The sequence below is a fragment of the Hippocampus comes genome, unplaced genomic scaffold, assembly GCF_001891065.2.
Source record: "Hippocampus comes isolate QL1 unplaced genomic scaffold, H_comes_QL1_v1.1 scaffold114, whole genome shotgun sequence".
NCBI lineage: Eukaryota > Metazoa > Chordata > Actinopteri > Syngnathiformes > Syngnathidae > Hippocampus > Hippocampus comes.
Window position 1 is genome coordinate 686,555 of NW_017806197.1, and position 22,446 is coordinate 709,000.

At 43.1% G+C, this 22,446-nt stretch overlaps 2 protein-coding genes across 2 annotated transcripts; both read left to right on the forward strand.

The window, feature by feature from the left end:
- The first annotated feature begins 46 nt into the window (after nucleotides 1-46).
- Nucleotides 47-17,922, forward strand: LOC109506890 (collagen alpha-1(IV) chain-like). Its single transcript, XM_019855901.1, has 52 exons — nucleotides 47-261; nucleotides 1,760-1,813; nucleotides 3,141-3,230; nucleotides 3,335-3,379; nucleotides 3,472-3,516; nucleotides 3,607-3,669; nucleotides 3,937-3,990; nucleotides 4,856-4,882; nucleotides 5,538-5,606; nucleotides 5,704-5,766; nucleotides 5,847-5,882; nucleotides 5,951-5,992; nucleotides 6,227-6,304; nucleotides 6,467-6,520; nucleotides 6,835-6,900; nucleotides 7,437-7,481; nucleotides 7,545-7,598; nucleotides 7,700-7,747; nucleotides 8,498-8,582; nucleotides 8,662-8,697; nucleotides 8,909-9,079; nucleotides 9,542-9,631; nucleotides 9,830-9,913; nucleotides 10,330-10,400; nucleotides 10,504-10,692; nucleotides 10,795-10,957; nucleotides 11,037-11,126; nucleotides 11,212-11,319; nucleotides 11,421-11,515; nucleotides 11,614-11,764; nucleotides 11,847-11,957; nucleotides 12,094-12,258; nucleotides 12,365-12,451; nucleotides 12,674-12,814; nucleotides 12,896-12,994; nucleotides 13,074-13,166; nucleotides 13,277-13,416; nucleotides 13,500-13,626; nucleotides 13,719-13,799; nucleotides 13,898-13,996; nucleotides 14,350-14,397; nucleotides 14,604-14,786; nucleotides 14,864-14,994; nucleotides 15,111-15,183; nucleotides 15,248-15,322; nucleotides 15,399-15,524; nucleotides 15,628-15,723; nucleotides 16,445-16,654; nucleotides 16,738-16,915; nucleotides 17,124-17,238; nucleotides 17,326-17,495; nucleotides 17,575-17,922. Exons 1-52 carry the CDS (start codon nucleotides 70-72, stop codon nucleotides 17,651-17,653), a joined length of 5,085 nt encoding a protein of 1,694 aa, XP_019711460.1. The 5' UTR covers nucleotides 47-69; the 3' UTR covers nucleotides 17,654-17,922.
- A 2,102-nt stretch (nucleotides 17,923-20,024) lies between these two features.
- Nucleotides 20,025-21,311, forward strand: LOC109506872 (somatostatin-like). The gene is made up of 2 exons (XM_019855882.1): nucleotides 20,025-20,187; nucleotides 20,951-21,311. Exons 1-2 carry the CDS (start codon nucleotides 20,056-20,058, stop codon nucleotides 21,149-21,151), a joined length of 333 nt encoding a protein of 110 aa, XP_019711441.1. The 5' UTR covers nucleotides 20,025-20,055; the 3' UTR covers nucleotides 21,152-21,311.
- The last annotated feature ends 1,135 nt before the right edge of the window (nucleotides 21,312-22,446 follow it).

Sequence of the window (22,446 nt, forward strand, 5' to 3'; positions counted from 1 at the left end):
TTTGGGGCTGGGCGTCATGTGCGTACCTCCCCTCTCTCAGGGTCACGCAATGAAGGAGGGTGAAAATGAATGTCAAAGCAGCGTGCACGGCGCGTCGCAGTCGCAGCATCCAGGCGAGCAGGCGTGGATGCCCACATCACTGCTGACGGCTCCTCTCGTGATTTGTGTGGAGAGACAGAAAGAAAAATCATGGGAAGAAGAGGGTTGCTGCTTCCTCTGATCCTGATTGCTGCGGTCTTGGCGGACACTGTTGCCAAGAAGGTAAGATGATTTGTTAAGTGCAACATTCCTTTGAAAAACATGACATCAGACCATAACAAAAGTTTGAAAAGTTTTCTTCACCTTTGTCAAATGTGTATTCCCCCATTGCATAAATTGTCAGCCTTGACTTTTGGTGTGTTTGCAACAAGCGTGCTTGCCAACATCTTGCGTCCTGACGAGGAGAGTTTGTTTGTGTGACCGCAAGCATGCAAAATGCTCTTCGGAAGACCGTGTTGGTGGGCCTTTGCGTGAGAGCTCTTTGGGGGCAAAGGACAGAATGTTGAATTAAACAAAAGAGTCATCTGAACCAGCGCTTCCCAGCACTTAATGCGTAGGTGACAAACTCAGGCCCCGGGGGCCAGATCCGGCCCACCGCATCATTTTTACGAGGCCCGTGAAAGCAAATTTTGTGCGTCATGTTTTATCTTAGAATCATCTCATGGAACCACCAATGCACTTAAAATGTGTTTGAGGCATAAATCAACATCAAGTCGAACTTTCATCCGGCCATTTTTCTGTAGCGCTTGTCCTCGTTAAGCTAGCAGATACGTTGCAGGCTATCTAAATTAATTCCAGGCGAGAGCCACAAGATTATAATGTCTGTGGATTTTTCATAATTGCGATAATTTTGTTTTGACTTTGAAAATGACAGAGAGCAAGTCGCTGATGTTGATGAGATGTTCACGTGCTATCATCGGGTAACCGCGGCAATAAAGGCCATCTATTGCGCTGTGTTGCGCATTTAATCATGCCAAAGTAAATCAAACGGGCACAACATTAGGTACACCTGCAACACCTAATGAAACAAAACACAGCTGCCGTATGGCCTTGGTGATGGCGAAACATGAACTGCGCACCCACTCGCTGTCTCTCTCACTCTCTTGCTCTCTCTCATTACGACGCTCGGGAAGGAGCAGGACACGTTCACAAACGTTTTGGATGAATAAAGGATACATAAAAACAAAATTAAAAAAAAAACACAAAATGTTTGTTTTAGGGTTTTTTTAGCACAGTGCATTTTCCTAATTTCACTCACATGAGTTCGCTGTCTTCTGCATGTCCATCGAGAGCCGTCACTGCTTTTTGGACAAAATTAGTGAATTTGGGCATTTTCTTAGCTGATAATTTCTCATGACGCACTGAATCAGGAATCAGTGCTCTGGCTTGTAGCTTCGGTGGCCAGATAATAACAATCACACAGTGGCTTGCTGGCCTCCATGAAGTGCCATTCTGCATTCAGCAAATACTGAAGGTTCAGACTCATAACATTGAGTGTGTCGTGTAATTTGATGGCTCGCTCTTATTGGAAGAAATTGATCCCATAAATCCCATCCCTTCCTTCCTCCCTCTCTCCCTCCCTACACACACACACACACACACACACACACGAACTCTGACACAGCCTGCAAGTAAAGTCAATCAGACGCATTGATCACTAATATGAGAATATTGGGCTTGCAGACGAAGGTGTGACACTTGACTGTGCAATGTCTTTCAGTGTGCGTGCAGAGGAAGGTCACCGTGTCACTGTGCAGGGGTCAAAGGCAACAGGGTGAGTGAAGTAACATTAGGCATGCACAGGCAGTGTTTTTTCATCAAGTCTCACTTTTTTTTTTTATGTCTCCTCATGTTTAGCTTAATGCAACGCACGCATGCACGCACGCACGCACGCACGCACGCACACACACACACACACACACACACACACACACACACACACACACACACACAGAAATTTGTTTCTCAGTATAAAATATAAAGACTCTGCTCTACCTTCCAGTGTTATAGTTATGGGACGTTTTTCATATTTAAAGTTTAAAAAATTAGTAGTGGTTAATAGTTGGTTTTCATTTATGCACTTCTGTCTGTAGTGTTTGAACGGCTCACATGAAAACTGTGCAGCTCACAGGGTTGTGTCAAAGCTTTTTGTCTTTATGCAAGAAGTGTATTCTATTGGGCAACTACCATTTGGTCTGTTCATGGGTTCGATCAAGGAAGCTCTGGCCAAATTACAATTAATTTAGTTTTTGAATGGATTACGGTTATTAATCGAATTACACGCAAATGATCCGGTTTGACACAAGGAAGACATACACTTGAGTATTCTGTTACAGTTACAATGTGCTATTGTTTCCTTTTTTGTCATCCTTGCGTTTTTAGTTACAGGTACTGTTAAAAATGGGTGGGTTCTGTGTTCTCCAGTTTGCCCTCTAGTTCTTCCTGTTTTATGACCCAATGTTCCACTTAGTGTGATGTTAATCAGCATTCTTTTTTTCATCCCTTATCAAGAGCGACCAGATGGAGTCATACATATGTGTCCAAACTAAAATTCTGTGGTCTAGAGCCCTTCAGACCCACATTTTAAGAACCACAGCTGTCCTCAAGGACAGACAGTGGGACTAGAATCTGGACAGAATGAAAAGAAGAATCATCTAAACCCAACCGCTCCCAGAGCTGGTCGTGGAATCTGACAAAAAATTGTTATGGAAAAAAAAATTACAATAATAATTAAGAGATTTTACTTTATTGAAATAGTGGCTTCTCAATGTATCCTAATTCTTCTTGCTTTTAATCTTGTCATGAGAGTCCAGGTGGATTATAGTACACATCGGAACAGTACTTGCTGTTTTCACATAAAAGCATCTATGAGTTAATGAAACCAAAATGTCAAAATAGAAATGATGTCCTGAGTCGTAGCTGCTTTATATTTTGCATTATTTTTAACCTCGTCCTGAGAGACCAGATTCTTTTTTTCTAGAAAAGCTCTCATTTGGATCCATTTTCTATTGCGCTTGTCCTCATTACAAGCGTTGGACAAAAGGCAGGGTTGCACTCTGATCTGGAAAAATGCATTTGAGACCTCAAAACATCCTCCGCAGGGAGACAGGGGTTTTCCGGGAGGCATCGGTTCTCCAGGACCAGAAGGCCGGAAAGGCAGCAGCGGTCATGCTGGGCCAAGCGGACCAAAGGTACACATCAGCCTCATTCCAATCCTTCCAAAATAAGACCATATCAATTGTAACTGTATGTTAAGACCATTGTGGGAATCATAATAGTGTTCTGTATTTGGCAGGGCGACACCGGGCCTGACGGTCCTGTAGGCCTCGCAGGAGATCCGGTAACAAAATACAACACAGCCAACTGTCTGTTTATTGGACATCTAAAGATATAATAAGACACATTACTGTATGTTTATGGTGTGTGTTACAGGGTCCCGAAGGCAAAGAGGGATTTGCAGGCTCGCATGGTTTGCCGGTGCACTTTAACTCTTGTTTATTTACCTCATGCATTGCTGTGTTTGTCCCCTGATTGATTGTGTGTTTATGCGTGTGTCTTCATTCACAGGGCATTCCGGGTCTGCAGGGCCCACCTGGGCCACCAGGGGCTCCGGGCTGCAATGGAACAGATGTGAGAAAAGGGTTCTTGCTCACATGGTTTCTGTGAAATGAAAAATGAAACTAAAAGTTGTTGACATTATTATTTGTAGGCTGTCCACTTCTTTGCCTTTCTGTGACTCCTCCAGTCTCTCTCTGTCCATGTTCAAAGTGAACAAACTTACATATCAGGCAGTGGAACGATTATCCAAGTGACAAATGTGCCTTGGATTAGGTTTTGAAATGCTCTCGTAAGAACCGCAGTGTCGCTCAAAAGGATTTGAAAATATTTTTGTTTTAGGGAGAAGATGGATTACCTGGTCCTCATGGTGCCCCTGGACTTGATGGACTGCCTGTAAGATGTGATTTATACAGTAATGATACCGCTGAAGTCGAACAAATTCCATATTTTTTTCAACATTTTTTCCCATCAAAAATGATACAAACATGTTTCAAAGCGTACAACATATTGAGAGTGATAGCAATACATGAGACAATATGCACAAACATTGTTTACAGTTTACCGATCCATTTGTGCTTCCAGTTAAAATTATTTATTTCCCCAAATTTTAACTTATCGTCCCACAACATGCATCAATAATCATGCCCAAAGCTATTGTTTATGAAAATGAATCTATACCTGTCGATTTCTGTTGATGTAAAAAGTAACATTGCAGAGGATTTAACATTCAAATTAGGCTGACCTTGAAGTACTGCTGGCCTAATTCCTGCTTTCAGTCTTCTTCCAAATTTACATCGTGCAAAACTTTAGTGTGCCGCCATCTTGTGGCCAAAAATGGTACACCCAAAATCTACACGGCCCATAACGAAATAGCGTTATAACTCGCGATATTCGATACCACTTTTTTTTCAGACCGACACCAGTACAAGTATTCACTCTGAGTACCTCCCGATTCCGATAAGAAGTACCGATATAACTAGTACGTTTGATACATAATATTTCCATTAACGCAATGACAGATAATTCACAAAAAACTGACTTTCTGACACCCACGATGATTTGCCGAAGTGCCAAACGGCCACAGTGTAGCACCAACCACGAGCAGAGAGGACTCATTTCATGTCAAATTCTGAATTGTCCGACTTCAGAGGGTATTTTGAGTTTTTCAAGACATGTTTGTCTTCGGTCCTAAGACTTGGGACAACCGTTAAAGTATGTTTTTAATATTGAAACTTGACTCCCAATGTTTGATTCACAGGGTCCTCCAGGGCCTGCTGGACCAAAGGTAATAAAATGCATGCTAAACACTTTTTATACAATTGTTTACCTAGGAAAAGTGTAAAAGTGCCCAGGACTGCCTTTTTGGAAGTTTGTTGGCAGGATCCTCCCTGATGTGTTTAAAAAAAAAAAAAAAAAAAAGATGATGAAAATTCTAATAACATGACACGGCACTATCAGGTGAGACTCCCTCGAGCTCCCTGAGCTCATTTTGGAACACGTTCAAGTGGGACCAATAACTTGCTTCAATATTAGCTTTGAAATTTGCGACTACGACTGTAGCTAAATTGCCCCTTCAATCACACCTGGAGGAAGACATGAAATGTAAAAAATAAAATAAAATCGGTACTTCCAGACAGCTGCTGCCACTGTCACAGACAGTCCATACCGTGTGTGTGTGTGTGTGTGTGTGTGTGTGTGTGTGTGTGTGTGTGTGTGTGTGTGTGTGTGTGTGTGTGTGTGTGTGTGTGTGTGTGTGTGAGTGTGTGTGTGTGTGTGTGTGTGTGTGTGCGTGTGTGTGTGTGTGTGTGTGTGTGTGTGTGTGTGTGTGTGTGTGTGTGTGTGTGTGTGTGTGTGTGTGGTCATGTTTATTTGTTTTGCATATGTTCAATAAAGACATGAACAAAAAAAAACTTGAAACAACCTTTTGGGCCCTTCTGTAGGGTCAGTCTGCAGTATCAGTCGGTGTAACTCCGGGACCACCAGGACTTCCTGGGAGAATAGGAGAACTGGTAAATGTTTTCCTTGTACAAGGGTATTGAAATTGCAACAATTTGAGGTTCTCTTCTCTGAACGGATGTATGTTTCTGCCTGGGATGAATGTCTTAGGGAGAGCCAGGTTTCCAAGGAAAACCTGGACCCAAGGGGAAATCAGGACTACGTGGCCCTGAAGTGAGTAAAATGCTTGCGTCGAGCTCAATTAAAACATCATGTATTACAAATTTAATCTGATAATTTTTTTTTCGTACCAGGGGGTTCAAGGCCCTGCAGGGATTCCGGGATCGAAGGTAATATTGCATATTTTTACCCCACAAAATTTTATGGGTGAATACTGAGGTCGTTTGTTTTGTTTTAGGGACAAGGAGGCATAGGTATCCCAGGACCAGCTGGGCCAAAGGTAATTTATGATTATTATATTATAAATGTGGATTTTTGCTGGTCATGGTCCCTATCCCCGTTTTTATAGGTGTAGTTTTTAGTGGTAATATCACAATTCACCACTAGGTGGCGCCACCTGGAATGCCGTATTAAAAGCAACGACATTGAACTTTACAACGTGATGATTTTTTAAAAAATAAAATCTAATTGGTTCGATTTGCCAATAAGAAGTAATATTTGTTCATTTATTCAGGGGATACAAGGCCCTCCAGGCCCACCTGGATCACCGGGTCGGATTCGGCAGTACCTCACTGAGAGTCTTGTGTTAAAGGTGAGTGAGTAAAAGTCAATGTACATGTCACAGTAGACATGAGTAGCCTGCACATATTTACCGAATGTATTCCTTACAGCTTGGTGTAGAACTACAAAGATTATAAGTCATGTTGGCATACTTTTTAAGGGCAATAACTTATTAATGTGATTTGGTTGTCAGGGTGTGAAAGGAGACCAAGGAGATACCGGAGAAAAAGGCTGTAAAGGTCCCCAAGTAAGTTTCCTCAGTAAAACCGACAAATTGATTCTTGTCATGTTGCATTAGTCTCATAGTTTTAAAAATGAGCTATAATAAATGTAATACTGTAATACTTGTAGTAGTCATACTAGTACAGCAGTAGTTTTCGTAGTAGTATGTCTACAACTTTATTTTCATCAAATAGGATATATTTTTTCAAAAGCTTTCTTTCGGTTTTATTGTCACAATTCTGTTCCTTTTTTTTTCTTTTCGGGGTTGGCAAAATAGTCCTTCATATTTATTATAGTCTGTTATGTTCATAATTTTTGTGCATGACATTTTCTCTCCAGGGAGACCCCGGCGACGGCTACTTCACGAAAGGAGCAAAGGGGGACAGAGGCCAAGTGGGTCCAGAAGTAAGTAACGTGTACAGTATAGCGCATCATTTTAACTAGTATTTTTTCAAATGTATTTCTATATGTATTTACTTATTTATTACACACATCCGTTTAAAAGTGTAGGACAGCAGAGGGCAGTAATACGCAGCACGAAAATAAATGGGCTATGTACAGTAGGTCCTCATTTTAAAGAATGTGTCACGTCATTAAATGACGAGCGGACAGAAATATTCTCATTGCGAATTTAACGTCTTTGAAGGTCATCACCTTTACAAATGTGAACAAGAATGTATCCAATGTAATATTGGTGAGGCCATGCACCTCCTCCGTGGCAGACTCGGTGAATAATGCAACGGAGGTCCTCCTCAGTCGCAAGCGGTTATTGGGTTTTTGATGACTGGCATGTAATGTGTTCGGACCAAAAAGAACTGTAATGGGAAAATAAATGAATGCATGCCGGCGGCGCCGTAGCGACTGTTCCCTTTCGAGCACACACAAGCTCCGGATTGAATGCATGGACCCAATGTCCTCACTGGACTTAATTGTCCTTGCAGGGAAAGATGGGGAAGGATGGTGAACCCGGACAAGCAGGATTTATGGTAGGGATACTATTTGCACATCGTGGTGCTATTGAGTTGATTATAACGTATCGTTGTGTTTAGGGAAGGCCTGGGCCGAGAGGTGATCCAGGTTATCCAGGAACAACGGGGGGAACGGTCAGTAATCACTTATTGTCCCTATATAATTGGAGTTTTGTTTTTTTTAATGGGTTGCCATGTTTTATTAAAATCTATGACCCTGTGCGCTGTCTTTTTAGGGTGCTAAGGGCGATCAAGGTCAAACTGGTCCACCTGGGGAAACAAAAGTAATTGTATTTTTCTAATTTATTTTTTTCAAGGAGACATACTATTGCACTGTATTGTCAATTTAAAACAGTTTCCAAGTGTTCTAATAAGCAGTGTGGATATCAAAAGTCAACACACCCATGTTCAGATGGCAAGTTTTTATGATTTTTTAAAAATGAGAAATATGTATGTGTGTATAGAATAATAACACGTTCCAAACTTTGCCCACCATTTTTGTGACTTATAATCTGAACAACTCAATGGATGAAATAAAAATACATCAATGAAACAATAGCAGAAAGTCTTTTAAAGAGTCAGAAAAAGCCTACTAAAACAACTGAACTTTGTTTATGGTTAGTCAGAGGCACTTTAAAACGATAGCAGGTGTATGTGGACTTCAATACAACACAAACCAACCAGCAAGGACAATAAAGACAATAAAAGCATCTTTACTCAGGAAGGCAGCAGTTCATACTCAAAACTGTATATGTGGCACATCGACACATTAGCAATAAAAATACCTCCGACCATTTCAGCAACTTCACAGAGCAATCAAACATGTTCCCCGTTATCAGAAGCTAACACTAATATCTGCATCCAACAAAACTCCTCGCAGCTCTGCTTACCTTTTGGCTTTGCCATAACAGCAGCGGTGTCATTATAGTGTTAAAAAGTTAATTTTCAATTATATGTCCCCGGTTCATCAAGAACTAATGAGACCCGTGCGCCTGCGAAAACAATGTGTTTTTGAAATGATAATTTCTTTGCAGATAGTGGGACCTATCAATGTCCTGCTGAAAGGATACATTGGGGAGCTCGGTGATCCAGGCCAACCTGGACTTGCTGGACGCCAAGGTGAATGAACACATAGTAATGTACGTGCAAAAGGTTAAATTGCTATGAAAACATACAATTTCTATTTCCATTTTTTTAGGCCTTGTAGGATTTCCTGGACCTGACGGGCCGCCAGGTGTTTCCCCCAGTCAAGCGAGTTACAATGCAAAAGTATTGGGACACCTGGCTACAGGAAGTGAAAATCGAAGAAAATAGAGTAGAGACACCTTTTGCGGTCACCCTTAAGTGGTTATCAAAGGGCTGTGTTCCAAAACTTTTGCCCACGTTGTTTGCCCATGTGCGTACCAACACGTTCCTAATCGCCATCCACTACATTTTCCATCCAGGAGATTCATCTGATCTACCAGGGCCACGGGGTCCTGATGGACCTCAGGGTCCCAAAGGAGATACTGGCGACCCAGGCTTTCATTATCCAGGACCCTCTGGTCCCGAAGGGGATCCTGGTGAACAGGGTCCTCCGGGAGATCAAGGCCCACCTGGAGTTCCTGAAGACAAAGGTATGCGAATGCTCATTGTAAATGTCACCGCAAAACAGGAACCGTATCAGATTTTTCTGGACAACAAATTTGATGAAGTTAACACTCTGATTCTAATTGCAATTTGTTGCGGCAAATACATTCGCGCGCTTTGCTTATAATGTTTCACTCCAGCCGCTCAACCTGTTTCTCAACAAACGTTCCAGCAAGAGGGTTAAAAAAAATTGACTCAATTTGATTTTTTGCTTAACTGTGTGTTTATAACACTTATGTGAAACAATTATCTCTAATCTCTCTCTTTAGTACCATCTACTATCAGCAGGAGAGCATTTACCGTACAAGCAGACAGACGTTACTTCCCATAGCATACATTCTAACTGACATGTTGGTGTCATTAAAACTTAAAAATGGGAAAGTGTCATTAATAAGCGGCATTATTGATCATTATCTCCATGTGTTAAGACATCTTGTTGTTGCTTGCAGATAAAAAAATATTCAAAGGTCTGCCGGGGATGAAGGGAGTCAGGGGTATGCCTGGGCCAGTCGGATATGACGGGACGCACGGAATGAAAGGTGGGGAAAAAAAGCATTGCTGAATCTCTTTTGACCTGAAATTTTCATCTTTTAAATTTTTTTGCTGATGGTCGCGTCCTGCTCAGGGCAGTTGATGTGTCAGAATCATTCAAGTTCACAAAAGTCTGATGAAAGATTTGAAAATAATGTAGTGTTATGTCATGAAACAAACTTTTCAAATTATTCCCATGGCTGCAGGGGAAAAGGGCGAGAACTGCACTGATTGTACAAGAGAAGGAGAACCAGGACCAACAGGTCCACCAGGTCCACAAGGATTTCCAGGTAAAAGTCACTGATTATTGCACATAGTAGTAGCATGAAGTACCTAGGCTCAAAGGTCTTATTGCAAATACAATTCCCCGCTGTCTATTAAACAATCTCATATTCAATTGATTGTTATTTTAAAATTATTATTAACAAGTGCCAATGTTGGAGTTGCCATCGCATGGATGTGACTCAACTTCCATAACTGTCATTATGCTGCTCTTCTTTAGATTCAAAACTAGTTGATACTGAATCAACAGTACCTCTGCGTCTTGTCCTCCATTTTGCCTCAATCAGTTAAAGACTACCAATCAAATTCCTAATAATCAGTTCATCGATCATTCACTTATTACAACCCATCTCCAGCCAGTGTAGAACGTAATCCTACAGTATATGCACCTTTCTCTTCATGGTACTGTGTGTATATTGCTCAGGATTTAATCAAGGACCAGGAGCTAAAGGTGACCCAGGTTTCCCAGGAACTCAGGGCTTCCCTGGAGAGCCGGTAAGAAAATTTGGATCTGTATTGCATTTAAGAAAAAAAGGGCGCTCCATTTCTGTTTTTTTTTTTTTTAATGTTGCCTCATTATTGCCATTCCTCTGCCAAGGGTCCTATTGGTATACCAGGTGCTCCTGGCTTCCCTGGACAAAAGGGAGACTCATATTCCGATTTCAGAGCAGGAGTAAAGGGGGAGAAAGGAGACACGGGATATGCTGGAAGACCCGGACAGGATGGGCACCCTGGGTCTCCAGGATTGCTCGGTCTCAAAGGTGTCCAAGGCCCTCCAGGGGATTCGGTGAGAACATTTTGACCTGGAAACCTTATAATTTTTTTTTAAACTATTAACAACCTGCAATTTGAGTCACTTACACAGCAAGCTTCTTTATCGACCCTTTAGTTTAGCAGCGATGGAGACAAAGGTTTTCCTGGTCCACCGGGGGATTTGGGCAGGCCAGGACCACAAGGATACCCTGGGGCAGTGGGATATGGGCCTGTTGGACCTACAGGAACTAAGGGGAATTTGGGGGTACCTGGTTTCCCTGGGTTGCCTGGAATTCCAGGTGTATAAACATTTTGATATGAATGCATAAATCTGAAAGACATCATCGTCACATCTCTTCTCTTATGCGACCATGGTAGGCCAGAAAGGAGAACCAGGCACGATTCACGCAAAAGGTTTTCCTGGACCGCCTGGTTTTCAAGGTCAACCAGGATTATCAGGAAGGAAAGGTAATCTAAAATTTGTATGCACTAAGAAATATGCAATAGCTGATGAAAGAGTCATTCACTCAGACTAAGACAAACACATTTCCAGGTGTTCCAGGCCTTCCAGGTTTCATAGGCAGCCCAGGCCACCTAGGACAGAAAGGGGAAAAAGGCGGTGAATTATATCCTGGACAACCAGGGTTCCCAGGAGAGAAAGGTTGTGTATACTGCATGCACCCATATTTGCACATGTAACATAGTCATGAGTAGGGCTGCATCAGTACTGAACTACAGGTACTGTATGTGTGTGTTATATAGGTGACAAGGGGTTGCCAGGTGTCCCTGGTCTCCCAAGTATCGGTCTTCCTGGTCTTCCAGGTCAACATGGCCCTCCTGGTCCTCCAGGAATGAAGGTCAATCACAAAAGCAATTTTAAATCCGAACAGATACTGTAGACTGTGTTAACACAAGGTGAATTAAGGCTCAATTTCTTTTTGTATATCATGTTCAGGGTGATGGTGGCTATGGACTGCCGGGACGCAAGGGCCAATCAGGCCTTCCGGGAAATGATGGAGCTCAAGGGTCTGGAGGAGATCCTGGAATTCCTGGCTCACCAGGGAACCTGGGATTACCAGGAAATCCAGGGTCACCAGGAGAAAAAGGTTCTAGCAGACCACGTACAAATGAGCTGGAAATCGAAAACAACACAACCTCAATTATCTGCTGCTTCCATGTTACGTTCAGGAAATAAAGGGGAAATTGGACGACCGGGACCTCCGGGTAATAAAGGCTCATGTGAGTCTCTTCCTGGATCAGTGGGGCCACCAGGACGAGATGGCGCTCCAGGACTACCAGGTAAGTGTCCTTCTCCAAAAAGACACTATAAGCAAATATCCCACAAGTTGCTGTTTTTTTCTTCATTACACATTTACAATACTTGGTGTTCACCTGATCACCATTGTGTTCAGTCTTTTCACCTCCCTCATCCTAGGACCCGATGGGCCGTCAGGTGAAAAGGGTAACAGAGGATTCCCTGGGTTAGGAAAACCTGGTCGTACCGGCGAGCCTGGTTATCCCGGGCCTACAGTACCAGGTCCCACTGGGGCTACTGGATTAAAAGGAATTAAGGGACAAAACGGGCTACCAGGCCAACCAGGTATGCTAGTTTTTACATCAACATTGCCAGCTGCTATAAGAATTTCCACCAGGAGTTCCATCTGCAATACCTACAGATCATTTCTAATCCACTTGGGTTTTCTCAGGAATGAGAGGAGACCCTGGACCAAATGGGTTACCAGGATTCGGACCACAAGGATTGCCTGGAGTTATAGGACCACCAGGCCAAATCGGTATACAAATGAACTTGACTTAACTTGACAAACAGCTCGACCTGGACTCTTCAGGGGACTTGAAAATTAATTGAGGTTATTGATCGTGTCAGACAAACGTTCACACCGCCGCTGAGTTGAATTGAACCTGTGCTGCTTATATGGAAGTCAACTTTATAGTTTACTGTACGTGCTGTATTTCTTATCAATGGTTATTTGGCTTTTTGGATGGATTGTTTACAGGTGACCCTGGTCATCATGGAAAAAAAGGTGCCTGGGGTCCTCCAGGAATGACTGGGGACCCAGGACCCAGGGGTCCTCCCGGAGTTCCATCTCCATTGCCTATAGAAGTTTCTGGCCCCCCAGGAGAGCCTGGTCTTCCAGGTGACTTAATTTACCGAGAATTTACATATGTATTTGTGCAACATTTGATGTTGTAATCATGTTGGAACTGTCCTGTGTCAGGTGACCCTGGACCAGTTGGTCCCTGGGGAGATACTGGAAGTATTGGAGCAAAAGGATTAAGGGGAAACACTGGAGCACTTGGAAGGCCTGGGGAAAGAGGTGCATATTTTTTTTCATATTCAATGCACACAAACCTGACCACAATACAATTTTTTTAAATGGTATGTTTTCTGCCCAGGTCCCCCAGGTGACCCAGGTATTCCAGGATTCTTGAAAGGAAGCCCTGGACCTGGTGGGATTCCAGGAGATCCAGGACACCAAGGCCATACAGGTAAGTATAAATTGTAAATATGACCTATCATTTAATACCTTATCAGGTACATCTATCTAATACTAAGTGTACATATGCACTATTGTTAATATAATGTAATGCTCAAATAGGATCAAAAGGATTAAAAGGAGACCACGGAATCCCTGGAGGTCTTGGCACAAATGGGGCACCAGGTCCAAGGGGTTATAAAGGAGAAAAGGGAGAACCAAACTATTCTGGGTATGGCCCACCTGGGCCGATTGGACAAAAGGTGAAAAAAACAAGACACTCGACTTTTTGTCCTGAATCAAATGCATGTGTCAATAAGAAATAATGAATGTTCATTGTCCTCAGGGAGAACCAGGATCAAGCAACACATATACAATGAAGGGAGAAAAAGGACAGCCTGGTATCGGTGGATCACAGGGTTTGCCAGGATTTAATGGACTCAAAGGAGAACCAGGACCCACTGGACAAAATGGTGGTAACCATTGGCAATTTAACATGAGGGCCCTGAGTCCTTTACTTGCTAACAATGGTCTGCCTTATTTTTTTGCAATCCCACTGTTCCAGGTTCACCTGGATATCAAGGACCAAGAGGTTCAGATGGACCTCAGGGAAGCAAAGGACGGCGAGGACCAAATGGACCACCAGGCAAAGTCCATTGACATGTCTTCAGACTGATGAATGTCATTAAATGAGTCTGCATTGCATTTATATTATTATTAATTTTTGTTTTTCATGGTATTCAGGTCCCGAAGGCCCACCAGGTGGTTTTGGTCCTCAAGGCCCCAAAGGCAACCAGGGACAGGATGGCATCCCTGGACCACCAGGGGAGAAAGGAGATACAAGTGAGGGACAGGAAATTGTCAGTGTTTATTCCTTTGACAGTGCTGTAATTTTGGAAAATGTTTCTGTGGCATGGCTCAGTGGTAGAATGGTCATTTCCCAACCCAGAAGTTGGTGGTTTGATCCCTGGCCATTGTGACCATGTCAAAGTGTCCTTGAGCAAGTTACTTAACCCCCAGTTGCTCCCGATGCTGTGTCATCAGTCGGTCAATGAGGTAACAGTGGAAAGCGCTTTGAGTACCCGGGGTAGAAAAGCACTATATAAGTGACAGCCCATTTACCATTTACCATTATGAAATTGTACTTTCACTATGTTGCATGTAATTAAAATGTTCCTATTCCTCCTTGTATACAGGGGTGATTGAGGGACCACCTGGTCGTCGTGGTGACCCAGGTCAGCCAGGTGAGTGACTTCCCAGATATTTCAGTTTTCTTTTTTTTTTTCTCCCACTTGACTCATTCAGAAAATATACCAATGATTTGAAACAGATGGACTGAATGAGATAGTAGGTTGCACTAAACTTTGAATACTGAGAAAGTTTGACTTGATTAGGTACAAGGGGAAATAAATGAATATTGAATTCAAATACCCTTCTTCCTCTTCTGTAGGTCTTCCTGGGTGTCCTGGTTCACCTGGCCCAAGTAGACCAGGAATTCCTGGATTAAGGGGAGATAGAGGACTTCCTGGACCAGGCGGGATCTCTGGTCCCAGAGGACAACCAGGAAGAGATGGGATATGTTTCCCTGGGGCAAAAGGAGACCGTGGACCTGATGGAAGTCTGGGTAGGGCAGGTGAGGACAACAATTCTTTCCAAATTAAGTAACTCATGCACACAATCATCATCAAACTCGCCTTTTGTTGGCCGTAGGTTATCCTGGTCCACCTGGACCTCCAGGCCCTCCTGGACCTGGAGTGAAAGGGAACAGAGGAGATCCAGGCCCTACAGGGAGACCAGGTTACAGTGGACCGTCAGGAGATCCAGGCATTCCTGGTCCACCTGTGTGTTGACTCCTTGAAATTTAACTGAGGACTGATAAGTTTTCATTCTATTGATTTGTATGGCATTGGAATCTTGTTTTGATCAGTAAAGAGAATTTATTGATTTACTTCCCCAGGGTCCAAGAGGTCACCCTGGAAATCCAGGACCAAGAGGTGATTCTGGTCCTCCTGGAAGCAATGGGTATCCTGGTAAGAGTTTTAACTCTGTATCATTCAAAAAGTGTCAACGGTCCTAACTGACTTTTTTTTTTAGGTGATAAGGGAGACCACGGAAACATACCGGGCCCACCTGGTTCACCTGGGTCAAAGGGTTTTCCGGGGCGGCCTGGTGAGTACACTATTTGGAATACAAAATTCAGACACCGCATCACCATTTTTTCTTTGTTTTTGTTTTTTTTCTTCAGGCATCAAAGGTAAACCAGGCTATGGAAGAGTAATATATGAACCAGGACCCCCAGGCTTACCTGGTTCTCCTGGCAACCCTGGACCCTCTGGGAACACTGGACCAGCAGGACCAGCAGGGCAATCAGGTCCAAAGTTTCTTCTTCTTTGTAAACTACAGTATGCATGCATACTACTGTGTAGCATGCACACTTGGTAAAATATTGTGACCTTATATATTATGTTTAAAAGGTCCCCCGGGTATCAAAGGAGTCCGAGGTTCCAGCCCACTAGGACCACCTGGATTTACTGGTCACAAGGGAGACAAAGGAGCATCAGGTTTGCCAGGTGTGTTCAGCAGTGCAGTTGTGTTTATACATACTGTATCTATCTGACCATAAGGGGCACTTACAATCGTTTAATGTTCTCAAAAATTAAAGTGTGCCTTGTAATCCGGCACACTTCATGTATGGATGTCGACTTTTTGGTTTGCTGTCTTTAATTCAAATTTTTCCTGTTTACTTTCACCTATTTAATTACTAGCAGGTGTCCGTGTTTTCATGATATTGGAACTAGAACTACTTCCTGCTTCCATGTCTAAGAATTATGGCAAATGTAGCCTTACTAGCCTAATGCTGCGGTTAGATAGAACACAAAATTTGACCCGAGCACAATAGCGTGAAACCTTTCAAATAAACGGGACAATTAAAATTATCTATTTAACCGGTGGTCTGTAAAATACGGTAATTTGGTCATGATTGCAGTTGGTGCATTCTTCAAAGACACCACTCAGGGGTTCACTTTTCTGACTTGCGGACATGTAGCGTGGGTTCAATGATGGAGTGAGTGTGAGTGTGAATGGTAGACTGTTGCTGCACACTGTGTACGGTAATATGATCATGATTGCACTTGGGACAATTCTATTGTCCCAAGTCCACTCCGGGGTGTCTTCATCCTTTCACCCAGTTCCAGCCGCTCTAGGCTACAGTTGTCTGTAACCCTGACAGGATAAGCATAATACTTATTGGTGGAGAGTTCAGGAAGTAGTTTTTACCTTTCCCTTTTCCAGGTCTACCAGGCAGCCCTGGAGATCCAGGCAACAAGGGCCAAAGGGGGTTACCAGGTGAAAGTGGATCTGGTTATGTGACCAGTTTCCTCATAGCACGACACAGTCAGAGTACTCAGGTGCCCAAATGCCCTGAAGGCACCACCCTTATTTACTTCGGCTATTCTTTCCTCTTCATTAATGGAAATGAGCGAGCTCATGGTCAAGACCTTGGTAAGAGAACACTTTAAGCCCCAGAAGCTTACCTCGATATTCCAATAGATCTTTTTGTTTGAACATTTCCAACTGAATCTCAGGCACCTCAGGAAGCTGTCTACCTCGATTCTCCCCCATGCCCTTCCTCTTCTGCGATACGGAGACAAATTGCCGCTATGCTTCTCGTAACGACTACTCCTACTGGCTGTCCACTGATGCACCAATGCTTCCCTCCATGGTTGCCATGACAGGGGAGCGACTGTCCTCCCACATCAGCAGGTGGGACTGGAGCTTTTGGTTTGTGAACATATTCAAGCATTGGTAAAACCGGTCGTTGATAATTACTTTAAAGTATCAATTCTGCCTTTGCAGAACCCTGAACAGGATAACCGGATTAGAAAGTGGATGGATATTCCATACTTGCTGTCATTATTTCCCTGACCTGAAAAAAAAACAATTTGCAAAGCTGTCACTATTTTCATCTTAGGTGCTCGGTGTGTGAAACTACCTCGAACGTCATAGCGGTCCACAGTCAGACAACTGTGATACCAGAATGTCCCAGAGGCTGGGATTCTCTCTGGAATGGCTATTCATTTGTTATGGTAATAAATTAATTCCTAGGGAGTGTTGTCGTATTTGTATTCTCAGTGATCAATGCAATTGTCTCCTTTCGACCCTTCACCAACCAGCAAACAGGTGCTGGTGCTGAAGGCTCTTCCCAGCCACTGGTGTCTCCTGGCTCATGCCTTGAACATTTTCGGCAAGTGCCATTCATAGAGTGTCATGGCAGAGGGACGTGCAACTACTACCCGGATTCATACAGCTACTGGCTGGCATCCCTCAACCCTGACATGTTCAGGTACATTTGAATGCGGATTAAATTCACATCCGCTTTTACATCCGGTCCCTCATGTATGTCTCTGCTTCTTTTTCTACAGTAAACCCAATCCCCAGACGGTGAAAGGGCCTTCTCGAGAAAGCATAATTGGTCGCTGTCGGGTTTGCCGCAAACAGTAGTAACTTGAGAAATGTGACGTATGTAGAGAGACACTTCACCATGTCCTCATGATAATTTTTGGCATCTTTTAGGTCCGAGCAAGCATCGTGAATGGCTACAATAAAGGACAAAATGATTACCAGTCTTTATAAAATACAATAAAATCTTTATTTTCTCCAGTGACACGACCTTGACCAGATGTGTTTAAAGTTTATTTGCATTCACGAGAACAAAGACAACACATACATGGGGTTAAAAAAAAAAAAAAAAAAAATTAACTGATTTGCAGGGCCACAAGTTTTTCGACTCACGATTTTTGCTTCCTATTCTGGGTCTTTCTGTTCTGTTCTGTTCTGGGATCCTAAACATTATTTTGTTTGTTTTTAACCAGACAGTTCCATCAAAAAAAAATTGTTAAGTATATAATATACAATTACACCTCAAACTATTAATGAAACAAAGCATTTATAATGACACCAGTACCACTCTCCATCAATGAATGGCACAGTCACAGTAAATAACACGTGACAGCACCGAAGCTGGCCCAAGAATTGTGATGTCATGGAATTCATGACTCATTCATTGCACCCACTATAAAAGCGAATGACATGTTCTTTCTTGGGAATTTCTGTGTTGTTCACATCCGAACTTTGAGTCATCCGCATCGTCACTTTAAAAGCTGTTCTTGCAATCACGTCTGCATGTTAAATTGTGCGTGTTTCACTGGAAGCCGATTTTTCCATGAGGGCAGCATGGAGGGTATACGTCGCATCCACAAATACTGTAAAATGATTCTTCTTTTTCCTTTCAAGTAACAGAAAAAAAAAGAAGTGATACCTGGACACACATTGAGTATTGTTGTTCATCACTGGGTGTTTCTGCTCTATTTACCCAGAAATCTATCCACAGAGCAAATAGCACCCCTAAGGAGCAGTTTTTCAAACCGGCTCACCCATAACTGTCACCGGGATCAATCGATAAAATATCTCTCCATATTTTACACTGAAACCAACAACATGCCCAGAATATAGTTGCCTTTTGGCACACACATAACCCGTGCAATCGATTGGTGGCAGTCAAAAATAACAAAATGTCAGACGTTATGTAAGTGTGCACATAACACAGAACAGCTGAAAGAGAACTCTTGAGTGGATTACAAATGTGTGAAAAGCCTGTTATTACTTTTTGGGAGCAATGCTTTTTTTCAACACTACATTTAAAGTCTGAAATTTCAGATTAAAAATGCGGGTGGGGAGGGAATATGCCTCAGTTGCCCACCAACTTCAACAGGAGAATCCGTAAAGAAAATGGATGGATTGCTTGAGCTCATGGGATGACCCGATTTCCCGGCTGTCTTCACCGCAACATAATTCTGCACCTTGACATGAGGAAGAAGTGGCGTACCAAGCGGATGCTCTGCCACCTTGAATTAAAGCCCAAGCCAACACGGGCGAGTGCGCGCGGTGATCAGCTCCAAAGTGTCTGGCCTTCATAACAGGATTATTCTACTCACCACATTGCGCTTACTAATTGTTTCGGTAGGTTGCTACATCGTTCTAATCGTGTTAGCATCGACGTTTCCTGAGATTCGGATACCTCTCAAGGACAGTGTGTTCCACCTGCAGTACATGCATTCTCTATTTTGAAACATTAAAAGCAACCCCGTGGTAGAGTGGTTAGCGCGTCGACCTCACAGTGCAGAGGTACCGGGTACGATTCCAGCTCCGGTCTTCCTGTGTGGAGTTTACATGTCCTCCCCATGCCTGCGTGTGTTTTCCCCGGGTACTCTGGTTTCCTCCCACATTCCACAAAAACTCCAAATTGTCCCTAGGTGTGAGTGTGAGTATGGATGGTTGTTCGTCTCTATGTTCCCTGCGATTGGCTGGCAACCGGTTCAGGGTGTCCCCCACCTACTGTCCGAAGACAGCTGGGATTGGCTCCAAAATTCAGAACAGTACAAAACGAAAGACTCATCAGGTGATGCAGTTGCATGAGTGCGTTACCATAAACATTGTCAAACAGTGACAAGTATGTCTTCGTTTTGACCCTGTTAAGTTAAGCAGAGCAGAAATCTCATTAGAGGTCGTCACTAAAAACGTACAGCGTGGAACAAATGATCACATGACCTTTATGGTCTCTGGGCATCACGTACTGTTGTGGGTGCGTGCGTATCCTAATTTATGACACCTGAGAGTCTCATGCCATCATTGTTTGTCCACATTGGCGCAGTTTTTTTTTTTTTTTAATTGTATCACACATGGGTTGCTTTTACAGCACATGTTTTGAGTAGCGGTAAATGAGGATATCCTTATATGGATGTTGACCTCCCAACATCGTCACACTATGCAAATAACGCTCTTTTGGGCCCCCTTAAAGTCAGATGAGGTGCACATCTTCACCAGAACCGACAGGTCAAGGTAAAATGGTGCACTCCTTTTGCATTGTGGCACTTTTTTGTTTGTTATTGCCTGCAATGGGGAAGCCAGGAAGCGAACTGAGAGACCCGCAACTTGGCGACGACCTACCATGGTTCATACAGATACAAGACAACCAGGTAAGATGGCTTCAAAATATAAACACGCATTCACACTCATGGAAAATATTGTCCTCAATGAACCTAGCGTGCATGTTTTTTGGAGGCGCCTTCCTGCTAATAGTTTAGCAGGCCCATATAAGGACATCCCAACTGCATATTGTCATCTTACGTATTAAAAAAAAGTGATGCGTTATCTTGATCTCCCAACCCCGAGATCTGACGCGCTGTCAGTGTCAGCTCAGTCGTTCATCTGTGAAATTGGAGCTTAGATATGACAGAGCTTGCATTATCGTCCGCCGTCTGTGTTGTGCAAGTTTTGAAACCGCGCAGTTGAAAACATTTTTAAAAGAACAAAAACATGGGCGGCACGGTGGTCGATTGGTTAGAGCGTCAGCAGAGGTGCAGGGTTCGATTCCGGCTCCGATCTTCCTATGTGGAATTTGCATGTTCTCCCAGTAGTTCTCCCTCAGTAGTTCCTTAAAGTGTGCTTGGCTACTACTTGGTAGTACCACAAGTCATAAGTGGGCTCCCTCTTGTGGTGAGTCAAAGAATCACCGAATTAAAACGGTGGATATTTTAAGGGTATTTTTTTTTTTAATCCAAGACAGTCTTTTATATTTATTAAATTCATTGAAGTTGTATTTAACATTCGAGTAAAATACAGTTTTTGTTTTTTGTTGATGTAGTCTGCCAAATGTTGCTTGTATTGAAAAGAACCTGATGGACATTTTAGATTTCCAAATAAGGAAAAGCAGCTTTCATTTTCCTGGCCATTTTGCAGGAGCTGACCGACAAACAGAAGGCGATGCAGCTGCTGTATAAACTCTACAAACAGGACAACGATATAGTCCCGGAAGAACCTGGCAGGACGAGGGAGGTGGAGGAAAATGAGAAGGAAGGAGGACTGGAGAGGAGAGCGAGTCCTCAAGTTCGCAGAGCGGGATGCAGAATCTTCTTCTGGAAATCCTGGACCGCCTGCTAATCACATGGCTACATTGTTGTCCGATATTGATATTTATTTTGCTCGAGTCACATTCATCTGCCGCTTGTAGGAAAGTCTTGTTTACATGATCTGATGCTCTTAGCGTCAATGCAAATGCAATCCAAGAGCTGGCATGGCTCGTCTACTAATATGATTTATTAATTGTGTGTGTGTGTGTGTGGGTGTGTGTGTGTGTGTGTGTGTGTGTGTGTGTGTGTGTGTGTGTGTGTGTGTTTTTATTGTTCATTCAAGAGATACATCTGTTCTGCCTGCCAAATAGTATGAATACGCATTTGCTTGGTTCAAAATCATTTCCATAAAGCATTTTTCTTCATTTGGCTTTGAGTCACTTAATTGGTTTCCAAAATTTGACCGCAAGCATGCTACGTTCGCTAATAAAACAATTTTTCATCGTGCCACAGTTTAAAAATACGTTTTCTGCTCCTTAGAGTCAAAACAATAAAGATTTTAACGAGCCATATTTTACGTTGATGGTACTCAACGGATTATTTCTTTGAAGCAGAAATTTCATCCGAAAGCCTTAACATCTGACCAGTGATGCTTTGAAATATTTAACCCTACACAGGTGGGAAAGGACAAGTGGGTAAAAATACAATGCAGGTCAATACAATAAAACTGTTTTTGAAACAGGAAGCGCCAGCATCCCTTTTTACACACTGCGACACACATGCAGAACTGCTCTGGTTAACAACAAGCGCACGTGCGGGGGTGGGGATGGCTGAGTGAGTCCCTTCTTAACCGATGAGTGCCTTTGCCAGTATTCCTCCCGAGTGGGCATACAGGAGTGTCGCGGGGGTTTGCACTGGAGTGAAGGGAGAAGGCAAATAAGTGGAGCCAAGCACAGGGGGAAACAAAAAAAAAAACATAAACACTTTTTTCGTGTTTGTATGGCCCGGTAGTTGAGTGGTTAGCGCGGATTATGTTTGTATCCAAATCGGCTCTGCACTGCCTGCCCACCTATCGGTTGTGCAATCATACAACCAAGTGCATCTTAAGTCAACTATTTCTGAAAAGGCTGCCTGTAAGCAAGCTGTTCCTCACTTCTGCCCCATCAGTGGTGCAAATTAACATCATGACCACCCCCACCCTCCCACTGAATTACTCTACCGATGATTGGTGTAGTTTCAGAGTGAAAGAACTGCGGTGCGCAAGCATGTCGCAACTAAAAGGTAAGCAGAGCTGCAGTGTAGGCAAAGATTAGTGTTGCAATCGTTATCTCCTGATAAGAATGTTTGGCAAAGTTGTCACTGTGAAGCAGACGTGTTAAGGCTACC